Source organism: Periophthalmus magnuspinnatus, chromosome 5 (assembly GCF_009829125.3).
Source record: "Periophthalmus magnuspinnatus isolate fPerMag1 chromosome 5, fPerMag1.2.pri, whole genome shotgun sequence".
Classification (NCBI taxonomy): domain Eukaryota; kingdom Metazoa; phylum Chordata; class Actinopteri; order Gobiiformes; family Gobiidae; genus Periophthalmus; species Periophthalmus magnuspinnatus.
In genome coordinates, this window is record NC_047130.1 from 250,013 (window position 1) to 262,547 (window position 12,535).

The window sequence follows — 12,535 nt, forward strand, 5'->3', positions numbered from 1 at the left end:
ACTCACATAAGAGTACTGTTACTTCAATACAAACGTTACTCAAGGAGGCGTAAAAGCTGCTAGAAAAGTACTCTGAAAAGTACAATTTCTTTAAAAAAGTTACTCAAGTAAATGTAACTACCCACCTCCGCCAAAGTGAGACTCAAACGTGGAGCATAAAAGATCAGCCCTGTGGCCTCCTCTGCAACATCTCTACGTTCTGCCCAATCAGAGCGCGAGGTTAGTGAGTAAGCTTTGAACGAGCCAATCAGAGCGTGAGTTTGGTGAGTAAGCTCTGAGCCAATGAGGGCGCAGAATGCTGTCTTGCACGTGCTCAGTCAGTGCGGAGGTTTTAGAGCCGGAGCGCAGAGGTACACTGTCATTTTAAACACAAAGATAAAAGACGGGAGCGTTTCTTCTCGTTCACGTTTCCACGGGTGACGGACGGTGAAGTGGGAGTAAGACTGTTGGCATCTTTGGTGATGTTAAATAAATGAAAAGGCTCGAGCACCAAACCTCACCGCTCCAGTCGTCTGCGGCGTCTACGGTCTACGAGTCGTCTATGTGCACACAAACGGTCAAACATGCTGCAGCAAAGATCCAGGAGCCATATTCTTAATGAACAGTACCACATGGAAGGCAAAGTGTTATTAAAAACGTACTATGTCACTTTTCTGGTGCGGGGTCGGCCACGCGCTCGTCTCCGTGGAAACGTTAAAGTGGATTTATTCTGCTGAATGTTTTACCCGTGTCACAGTCTCATCATTTACTCGCTCAAGTTATTTAATCTTTAAGTCTCGAAGTCTTTAATCTTTAATCGCTTATTTAAGTCACGTTTTCATCGAGGACACGCCCCCTGCTCTGATACTCGTACGATTCTGCAGCTTCTAGTTATTTTTATACAAATTAAACGAAAATCTGCAGCTCGTTAATGTGACGTTTGCGGCGACGTCACTGGACACTGACGTTTTCTGTTTGTTTTATAAAGTGGTTTTAATGAATATTGTGATTTAAAATATGTAAATTATAACAGAACGATCCACAGAGGTCAGAAATGAGAACTATAGAGACACAAGCGTGATAGGTTTTCTTTAAAGCTTTGTCTGGAATGTTCCACAGTATGGCATTTTGCTTATCTGTCTCCATGGAAACAGCTCTGACACCACCGGGACAAGTTACAGGTCAGATCTGAGGAGAACGCACAATTTTAAAAGTTTTAAAGCGACACTAAACACATGAACTCACACATTTAAAACAGAGCTGATAAAATGGGAGGAGCCTGAAGGGGCGTGGTCTGGAGGACTAAAGGGGAGGGCTAAAGGGGAGGAGTAAACGGAGGACTAAAGGGAGGACTAAAGGGAGGACTAAAGGGAGGACTAAAGAGAGGACTAAAGGGAGGACTAAAGGGAGGACTAAAGAGAGGACTAAAGGGAGGACTAAAGGGAGGACTAAAGGGAGGACTAAAGAGAGGACTAAAGAGAGGACTAAAGAGAGGACTAAAGGGAGGACTAAAGAGAGGACTAAAGGGAGGACTAAAGGGGAGGACTAAAGGGAGGACTAAAGGGAGGACTAAAGGGAGGACTAAAGAGAGGACTAAAGGGGAGGACTAAAGAGAGGACTAAAGAGAGGACTAAAGGGAGGACTAAAGGGAGGACTAAAGAGAGGACTAAAGGGAGGACTAAAGGGAGGACTAAAGGGAGGACTAAAGAGAGGACTAAAGGGGAGGACTAAAGAGAGGACTAAAGAGAGGACTAAAGGGAGGACTAAAGAGAGGACTAAAGGGAGGACTAAAGGGAGGACTAAAGGGAGGACTAAAGAGAGGACTAAAGGGAGGACTAAAGGGAGGACTAAAGAGAGGACTAAAGGGAGGACTAAAGGGAGGACTAAAGGGAGGACTAAAGAGAGGACTAAAGGGGAGGACTAAAGAGAGGACTAAAGAGAGGACTAAAGGGAGGACTAAAGGGAGGACTAAAGAGAGGACTAAAGAGAGGACTAAAGGGGGAGTCAGTGGGAAGGAGGGGCAGCACAAAGCCAGATTTGACATTGTTAAAAAATAACTATGTTCAGTAGATAATCCTCTTAAAACATCTTAAACACAGTTTAGGAGTGAAAAAAGTGTTTTTAGTGTTAACTTCCACTTTAAGAACTATAGCCCGATAGATACATTTAATGCCAAACTGTGGAACATTCTGTAGTCGACCGAGACTTTCTTTGGTGGCGAGCCCCTAACCAGAAAAGTTCCGCAGTGCAGCTTTAAGCGATGTGTGTAAAAACAGGACCCATGCACTGGAAGCTGTGAGTGCATAGTTACAGCAGAGAGGACCGGGCGTATGTTACAGGCGACGTCAGACTAAAGGGAGAGCAGGGCCATAGTGCAAGCAGAGTCCAAATGTGTGTCCAGACTGTGCTGTCCAGATGCTACAAGGCACACCAAGAGTCCCGGGACAGAAGAGCACCGTCCACGCGGGCCCTGGCTCCGGTACCGTGTCCGGGGACAGTCTCAGGGCGGCGTGCGTCCCCCAGACCCGCGCACTGAGGGGGGGTACGCAGGGGGCTCTATGCCAGGGAGTAGATGGCGTTGACGGGGGACGTCGCCTCGGAGCTGTCGTTGCCCTCGGTCTCGTCCTTGTCCTTTTTGACGGTGTACTGTCCGATGAAGGAGCCGTCCTCGTTAAACTGGCCGTCCCCGCCCTCGCCGTAGTCCACCAGGCTGTCCTCGCTCTCCTTCACGTCGGCGTCCAGCGAGGTCTGACTGCCCTGGAGAGGCTTATTGTCCTCGTCACTGCTGTAAGACAGGGACAAATGTGCAGTCAGTGAGGACCCTGGGGACATCGGGGACACAACAGTAAAGACAGGTCCAAAGAGGAGGGACTGGAAAGAGACGACTGGAGAAAGAAAGAGTCTCTGCTGTGAGTTAACAGAGATTACACAAAAGTCAAAGAAACACTATATATACTAGAACACACTTTCCCATTTATAATCAGTCTGTACAGAAGTATTTTTGAGGTCCATATATATATATATATATATATATATATATATATATATATATATATATATATATATATATATATATATATATATATATATACGTTTATACATATGTGTATAACTGTATATGAGTGTGAATAAGTGTGTATGTGTCTGTACGTTTGTGCATAAGTGTATATATGTGTGTATATGTGTGTGTATATGTGTGTGTATAAGTGTGAATACGTGTGAATAATTGTGTAAAAGTGTATATTGTGTGTATAAGTGTGTGTATAAACGTATATCTGTGTATAGGTGTGTATAATTGTGTCTATATCTGTGCATAGAACAGTTCCAGATTATCCTTGTGTTAAATCCTCACTTCATTCCCTGTTCATTGCTCCATTTCAAAGTCTCGTAGGTTCATTGTGAGTCCCGTAGGCTTACAGCTCATAGCCATGAGTAGTGATCAGGGCTGACATGTTGCATGTTGGGTAATTCCATGCAGTTTGATGCACCGGCCGCATGCAGGTCTGACACTTCTCTAGTTTAGTCAAAGTGTTTCACCGTCAGTACAGACTTTTTAAAACGTCATGGGCCAGTTCAAAATCACAGACCTGAGGAAACTGAGGCGACTGGGGCAAAACGTCGACCATAAAGAGATTCTCAAAAATGAAACGACTGTGAACCACAAACGCTGCAGATTTGTGACGGCAGATTGATCATAACATCTACAAAACAAGATTAAACAAACTCTTGAATCACTGATGTTCCTTTTGCCTCCAGTGTCTCACGTCCATCATTTCGACTGTGAATTTGAACATTTGAAAGGGCCAATACCCATGATGCAGTGCACATGACTTTGACGGCAGAGATCTTCATCGCTGTGTTTGTCCACAGTTTACAACACAAAGCTCAATTCTTGGCCAAGTCCAGATGCATGTAGCGGCTCCATGCACGTGCGGGCCCCGGGCCCCTCATGCACCGACCCCTCAGCAGCACAAGCCCCGAGACTGGGACCAGACTGGGACCAGACTGGGACCAGACTGGGACCAGACTGGGACCAGACTGGGACCAGACTGGGACCAGACTGGGACCAGACTGGGACCAGACTGGGACCAGACCACAGACCGGGGAAGGCTTCATGTCCTCAGAAGGCTCTTATCCAAATACTGCACCGTGTTTTATGTAAAGAGGTTTAAAGATGAAGTATTTTAGTCCTATGAGGTATTAAAGAGGAGGTATTTACTTCTGTGGGGTATTAAAGAGGAGGTATTTACTTCTGTGGGGTATTAAAGAGGAGGTATTTACTTCTGTGGGGTGTTAAAGAGGAGGTATTTACTTCTGTGGGGTATTAAAGAGGAGGTATTTACTTCTGTGGTAACATATTTGATAAGCCCCTCCCCCTTCAGAGCACAATCACAATCAGCTGCATCGCACGAATGAAACTACTGCACATCACATCAGGTTTGTCACGTCATAGTGCGCAGTTTTGTGTCATGTTTGTGTACACTGAGAGATGTTGTGCGGCGCATGGGTGATGTAGGCTTGTGGGCGGAGCCTCGTACAGACTCGTACTGCTAATCATCAGACAAACTCCATATAACCTCTTTAGACATGTTTTTGATGTTAGACAGAGTTCTAACATGGCAGAAAGCAAAAAAAGTTGATTCTGATAATACCCCCTCTTTAAAAAATAGTTGAGATCTTTTTATTTTCCAAAGCTCATAATCATGAGTAAAACAAAACAGGAACCGAAAACAGGCAGAGATTTTTCAAAGCAGAAAGTGATTTGATCTCAGAACATTAGAAGTGACGAATCATGGCTCCAGACTCAGACTGGTCCAGACTCAGACTGGTCCAGACTCAGACTGGTCCAGACTCAGACTGGTCCAGACTCAGACTGGTCCAGACTCAGACTGATCCAGACTCAGACTGGTCCAGACTGGTCCAGACTGATCCAGACTCAGACTGGTCCAGACTCAGACTGGTCCAGACTGGTCCAGACTCAGACTGATCCAGACTCAGACTGGTCCAGACTCAGACTGATCCAGACTGGTCCAGACTGGTCCAGACTGGTCCAGACTCAGACTGGTCCAGGTGAAACAGACTGAGCCCAGTTTTCTGGAAACTCCAGCGACCACAACATTCCCAATGCTCTTATCACTTTGTGCTGCGCAGGACACCGCTCGTCACACACAGACCTGGAGTTGTGTTTTGTTTCATTCTCACATGTTTAACACACAAACCTTGAAGATTTAGACTGAGCTCTTCTCTCAAACTGAAAACACTCTGTTCCACCTTGTGATGTCATCATGTGGTGATACAGGAAGTGCTCCACTGTGTTTTTAAACTCCACACACCTTCACTAGAATCATTTGGATCATTTATTTATTTGTATTTAACCTTTATTTTAACCAGGTAAGTTAACCTAAAAACTACCACTTGATGACATCACAAGGTGGAACGTCGCATTTTGAGCTTTGTAGATGTTTGTAATAATAAAGTGTGACTCAAACATGTGTGAATGAAACAAAACACAACTCCAGGTCTGTTTTTGAGGAGGTGACAGTGTTAGAACATGGTTAAAACCTTTCACTGCTAAAACGTCGTCAGAATCATTTTGACGTTTGACTTTAGCAGGTGTCGTCAGGAGGAGGTTCAAGCGTTAGTGTAAAAAGAGTGAAAAGGGAGGAGTCCATACCTCTCCACAGACCTGTGCAGTGAAACAAACACAAACACATGAGATCAGCTCAGGCACCGGGCTCTTCTCTCATTTGTATCACATCTTACTACAGAGGTGGGTAGAGCGGCCCAAAGTGTACTCAAGAAAGAATAATGTTACTTCAAAACAGCAGTAAGTCCAAGAAATAACTCAAGTAAAAGTAAAAAGGTATTTGGGAAAAGTAGTACTCAAGTAACTTAAAGAGTATCATTTATAATCTGAAGTGAATGTGAAGAACAAAACATGAAATAAACACAAAATGTGATATTTTCAAACATAAAAATGAGACAAACTCAGAGAGAGAAGAGGAAACACAACTTTTACTCGAGTAAGAGTACTGTGAAAAGTACAATTTCCTTAAAAAATGACTCGAGTAAATGAGTAACTGAGCCCTACCCACCTCTGTTTGTGAATAAAGCCACAGTTGTATTTTTACTTCCACATGTGTCTATGTGGAAACCCCACAGCTGGAGTATTACTACACCTCCACAAGCACCTCCCATGACTCTTCTGCCCCGCCCACACCTCGCCCCCTTTGTCCCGCCCACACCTCTGCCCCCTTTGCCCCGCCCACACCTCTGCCCCGCCCACACCTTTGTCCCCTTTATCTCACCCACACCTCTGCCCCTCTGCCCCGCCCACACCCTTGCCCTCTTTGTCCCGCTTACACCTTTGCCCCCTCTTCCCCTCTGCCCCGCCCACACCTCTGCCCCGCCCACACCTCTGCCCCCTTTGCCCCACCCACACCTCTGCCCTGTCCACACCTTTGCCCCCTATGCCCCGCCCACACCTCTGCCCCACCCACACCTCTGCCCCACCCACACCTCTGCCCTTATGCCCCTCTGCCCCGCCCACACCTCTGCCCCGCCCACACCTCTGCCCCGCCCACACCTCTGCCCCTCTGCCCCGCCCACACATGCACAGCAGGCAGAAGTGGAGTGTACCTGTTGTCATTCTCGTTCCTGATTGGGCCATTTCAGCGTGAAGGAAAGAGAGGGTGACACGTGAGCAGAGTGGACACATGCGGAGCTCGGGGGGTCAGGGTGAGGGTCAGGGGTTAGGGGTCAGGGGTCAGGACACGGGGAGGACACACAGGCCACACAAGCCCGTGATTCTCAGCCACATGTAGCACAATCTCCTCTTGTGAACTTTTTTGCTGGTGATGAAGTTTTTGAGTATTTATCATCTCGCTGCAGTAAAATGTTTTTTAGGGAAGGAGGGTCTAGAGAAGGTTATTTTTATTTATTTTATAACTGATCGCAAAAACATATTAATCTATTAGTAAAAAAGTGCAAAGTGAAAGTTTAGAGCTGATGACTGATGTGTTCATGCGACAGTGGACCAAAGACAAATGTCCACGTGATGGACAGGAAGTGACTGACAGAAAAAAGAGCATTTTAGAGGGAATCCAGCTGTTAGAACATGTGGATGTTAAAAGACGAATGAGAACAGACAACAAGAGTGGAATCTCCAGACGCCAGAGTCTAGTGGAACCTGGAAGGAGCATAAAACACAGCGTCATCACACGGAACATCCACACGGAACATCCACACGGAACATCCACACGGAACATCCACACGGAACATCCACACGGAACATCCACACGAAACATCCACACGGAACATCCACACGGAACATCCACACGGAACATCCACACGGAACATCCACACGGAACATCCACACGAAACATCCACACGGAACATCCACACAGAACATCCACACGGAACATCCACACGGAACATCCACACGGAACATCCACACGGAACATCCACACGGAACATCCACACGAAACATCCACACGGAACATCCACACGAAACATTCACACAGACCAGTCATTGCTACACCACCCAGTAGGTGGGGCTAATGCTGCGTTGGGCGTGGGGTTTACATGTTAAATCTATGGGTCTAGTTCGGGCTCGTCCAGTGTTTCCGCTGTGCAAAGATTCACTGTGGGTCAACGAGTTTCAAGCCTCAAATGCAGCGGCTCCGACTCGTTTGGCGTCTGAACTCACAGAACACGTCAGTCTGAAGCAGGATTTTCATTCTTCAGATGACGGGACAGTAGCACATGGGCCACACCCCAATATTTCACTTACAGGTTTCACTTAATGGGCTGTCAGTGATTTTTTTAAAAGTTCCATAGCTCAGTTTTATATTTTGGTGCGACACAAGTCTGTATTTTGTTTTAGATCATGTGACACCTTAAAGATAATGATTTAAACTTTTGTGTTTGGTTTTATTTTAAAGAAAACTGTATCTTTCATTTGGGGAGTCTTTGACAATTACCATGGAAACTTTTTACCCATAAATCTCTAGGAACATGACAGACACACATTTGTAATATTAAATTCCTCTCTGGAGTCTGAGGATTCAGAAAATGTTTGTGTCTTTTCTGTTTTAAAGCAGAACCTCAGTGAGCCACATGTGCAAGAACGATTCTCACAGGTGCATCTCATAGAACTAAACCTACATCTACAGGTGGAGTCTACTGCTCTGGAGAAGTAAAGAAAACACATGTAGTTTTCAGGTTGTTATGGGAAAATCTCCTGTTCTGACAGGAGGACGACATACAGGGGGCGCTGTCTTATGGTTCTAATGTGCTAAGACTTACTGGTAATCGAAGGATCCATCTTGGTCTTTGTGGTCCACAGGGTCCAGGGGGAGGTCCTTCTTATCGCGCACTGAGACACACAAACATCACACAGTTTGACCAGACCAACATTTACACACTTTAGTAAAACACAGGTGAGTTTTTATTTAAATATGAGGCTGTTAAAGAGCAAACGCACACTCTGATTCAGAACACATGATGTTATTATAGAACATAAGTATTTGTTATTATTATAACACTGAACTGTGAGGAAAATGTGTACGCACAAGTACACACGAGAAATACTACTCAAAAATACTAATCAGTTAGCCAGTTATTAAAGCAGCATCTGGAACTTTTAGATAAGTTCGTATAGAAAACTTAAAGGGCCCATGTGACTCTGTCCTCTGGTCTGTTCTAATGTTGTTTCCTCGTCACACACAGACCTGGAGTTGTGTTTTGTTTCATTCTCACACGTTTAACACACAAACCTGCAGATTTAGGCTGAGTTCTTCTCTCAAACTGAAAACACTCTGTTCCACCTTGTGATGTCATCATGTGGTGATACAGGAAGTGTTTTTAAACTCCACCTTCACTAGAATCATCTGGATCATTTCAGTCCTGGAGTTGTCTCTTATCTCGAGTGAACTAAAGGTAAAAGGAGGAGTTACTATGAAAACTACCACTTGATGACATCACAAGGTGGAACAGAGCATTTTGAGCTTTGGAGATGTAACAGACTAATAATAAAGTGACTCAAACATGTGAATGAAACAAAACACAACTCCAGGTCTGTTTTTGAGGAGGAAACAGCATTAGAACATGGATTAAAGTTTCAACTGTCAATCAAACCTGTTGCTAACGCTAACAGGAGCGACCTCGGGGACAGAAGGACCTGATTTGTCTGTTATTAATGTTCATATCTTGATTTACAGACACAAAAGTGAAATAAAAACCCCAGGATCATGTAGAGGGTTAATATGAACATTTAAGACCAGAATGAGTCTGAAGCAGCAGAGACAGAGAGAGACACAGTTTATACACAGAAAGTGAACTGGAGCCTGAAGTGCTGGAGCCCATGATCACTTCCTGTTTGGAGCGTCGTGGCTAGCAGGTTAGCTATACCCATTTATATAAACAGTCTATGGTTTGTACATAAATGTGAAACATGCATCGATGATTGGGAAGTACTTTAGTTACGTTCTCCCCTGGTTAATGGCTCTGATCTCATATTTGTTCATTGACAAAATATTAAAAACTCATTAATCGTATAAAAGGGAGGGGTTAATTATAAGGAAAGGTCCCCACACGCAGCACCTACCCTGTTTTGTGAAAGCAGCCATCCAACCCCCACCTAGACATCACACACACTGCAAGACATTAAGACAAGTGTGACCTCGCTCCATGGACACAAACATGGATGAAGGCTGTGCTGGTGACCCCTGACCCCCCAACCCCTCAGTAACACAAACATGGATGAAGGCTGTGCTGGTGACCCCTGACCCCCTGACCCCCCTCAACCCTTCAGTAACACAAACATGGATGAAGGCTGTGCTGGTGACCCCTGACCCCCCAACCCCTCAGTAACATGTGGCGATCTTCATACACTGGTCCTGTTCACGCACATCAGAGGAATCCTTCATTAGAGCTGCAACTAACCATTATTTTTGTAGTCGATGGTTATTTCTATTGTACATTAACATTTAAAAATGCCACAGTCTTTGTTATGAAAGGTCATTTTTAACATAAAAACTAGGATCAAAACTAGCAAAGGTTAAAAAAGTGTGTCATAAAAGTGGCCTCTGTGTCACATACACGGTAAATCTTTTCAAATCAACACTTCTACACTTCTAACGCTGACTTATTTTTACTCATAAAATTAAACAGTGGAAACGATGACCAGTGTTGGTGTTTTCGTTCTCAAAAACAATGATCCACATGCATCTCTCATTTCTGTTGCCAGTTTCAATGTTGAAGTCCAGTTGTTTTAAACCTAAAACGACTCTCTCTGATCTGATTGGTCACTATCTAAACCCCAGGACCTGCAGCCAATCAGGACTCAGGGAGTGAATCTGGAGGATCTGAACATGAGGCCTGTCCATAAACTGAGACTGGACTGTTTGTAGGAGAATGTGAATCATGGGGGTGGAAACATCATACTTTGGGGCTATTGTTCTGCAAAGGGACCAGGACGACTGATCCGTGTAAAGGAAAGACTGAACGGGGCCATGTCTCATGAGATTTTGAGTGAAAACCTCCTTCCATTAGTGAGGACATTGAAGATTAAACGTGTCTGGGTCTTTCAGCCTGACAATGATCCCAAACACACCGCCCGGGCAACAAAGGAGTAGTTCCCTTCTAAACCTGCAGGATACAGACAGCGTGGAGCCTCTGGTGTGTGGGGGGCGCTCTGACTCACCTGGGTACTTTCCTCCTCGGCTCCTCTTGATGAAGCACACGATGAGGAGGATGAGGATGATGAGGGCGATGGCGCACATCAGGCCGATGAACCAGCCCTGCGTGGCGATGTCGACCTGGTCCATGTAGGCTGGGGACAGGGACACAGGGGACACAGGGGACACAGTGAGACACAAACTGGAGAGGAAACAATGTAAAGCAGCAGCATTTGACCCAAACAGGTGACAGCGGAGATCCAGCTGTCACCATTTTGACGTCACAAGTCCAAACTGGTGGTGTTCAATGACCTCAGCAGATTTGTGCAGCTGCTGATCTCAAAGACGTAGACTGTCCTGAACATCGGACTAACACATGTGACTAGAACATGTGACTAGAACACGCAACCGCCCAACAAAACCTAAGTAACACGCTCTCACTGCCCGGGCCAACCTCTCCAGACGTGCAGATAGTACTTAGACCACGTGAGATTGTGATTGGAGCACCATGTGACGCCAGAGTGGTCATGTGACATTTACCTGGCTTGGTCTTAAAGCTGTAGGTTGGGCTGGAGATGCTGTTGAGTTCATGGGAGTAAACCCGCAGGTGGTACATGGCACCTGCCGCCAGGTCTGCCACTGTGACCGGAGGCTGTTTCACCAGCACATTTTTCACAGTCTTGTCGCCTTGGAAACACAAAAGAGCGCCATTGACACTCGAGGGCGTGGCCTTTGTTCCACAACAACAGCAAGGCGTGCAGCACAGGCCCGGAGGCTCCTCAAGGACGAAGTGAGTGACTGCACTGCTGTTCACGTTCAACACACTCAGTGATTTATGTAGTTTACCTTTGTGTTTTAAAGGTTTTATATTACACAACATGGTTTAATGCTGTTTCTTCCTCGAAAACAGACCTGGAGTAGTGTTTTGTTTCATTCACACATGTTTCAGTAACCCTACATTAGTTTGTCTCAAAAAGCTCTGTTCCACCTTGTGATGTCATCAAGTGGTAGTTTTCAAGTTAACAGCTCCTTTTATCTTTAGTGGCAATTACAGGGCTAAAATCATCCAAATGATTCTAGTGAAGGTGTGTGGAGTTTAAAAACACAGTGGAGCACTTCCTGTATCACCACATGATGACATCACAAGGTGGAACAGAGTGTTTTCAGTTTGAGAGAAGAACTCAGCCTAAATCTGCAGGTTTGTGTGTGAAACATGTGAATGAAACAAAACACAACTCCAGGTCTGATTGTGATGAGGAAACAGCTTTAGAACAGATCAGAGAATAGTGTAACATGGGCCCTTAAATAGTGTAATAGGGGCCCCTTAATGTCCCCTCAGGGGACCCATACTTCAGACGTATACATTCAAAAATAGTGAAGGTTTTGTACATTTTAGTCACAGTGAACAGTGTGATTCTGAATGTGCACAGCACTGGTCATCTCACTGCTGGTCAGGACCATTCTTTTGTCCACAAATAAAAGTCAGTCATGAGCTGTGAGCATGACTGTCCACCTCTGTGGAGACGCATGCCCCATGCCAAAGTCCACCAGTCGAAGCCATGCACCTTCACCTGAACTGAGCACAACTGAACCATGGACCTGATGAGGAACAGGGGAGACTATGGAGGAACCACTGTATAAGACAATCAAACAGTGAACTTCACATTCACAAACCAATCACAGCCAGCGGAGGACAAAAGCAATGCAGTGAAGCAGCACCCACAGCGCCCTCTCCAGGGCTAAAGCAGAACGGTCAATACTTTCTTATGGATTCAGCAGAAATCAAATAAATAAATAAATGCAGTGAAGGGTAAAGACAAGCAATGCAAAGTGCAGAGAGAGCACAAGCAGAATGGTTAGTAACCCCCCCCCCCCCC

The 12,535-nt window shown here is 45.4% G+C and overlaps 1 protein-coding gene across 1 annotated transcript in view; it reads right to left on the reverse strand.

Moving 5' to 3' along the window:
* Positions 1 to 2,138: 2,138 nt before the first annotated feature.
* The window catches only part of nfasca (neurofascin homolog (chicken) a), a 67,865-nt gene continuing 57,468 nt past the window's right edge, over positions 2,139 to 12,535 (reverse strand). The window contains exons 24-26 of the mRNA XM_055222154.1: positions 10,685 to 10,813; positions 8,287 to 8,356; positions 2,139 to 2,764 (exon numbers count right to left, since the gene is read on the reverse strand). Of these exons, the coding sequence (XP_055078129.1) occupies positions 2,536 to 2,764; positions 8,287 to 8,356; positions 10,685 to 10,813 (428 nt within the window). The 3' untranslated portion in view covers positions 2,139 to 2,535. The remainder of the gene's footprint in view (positions 2,765 to 8,286; positions 8,357 to 10,684; positions 10,814 to 12,535) is intronic.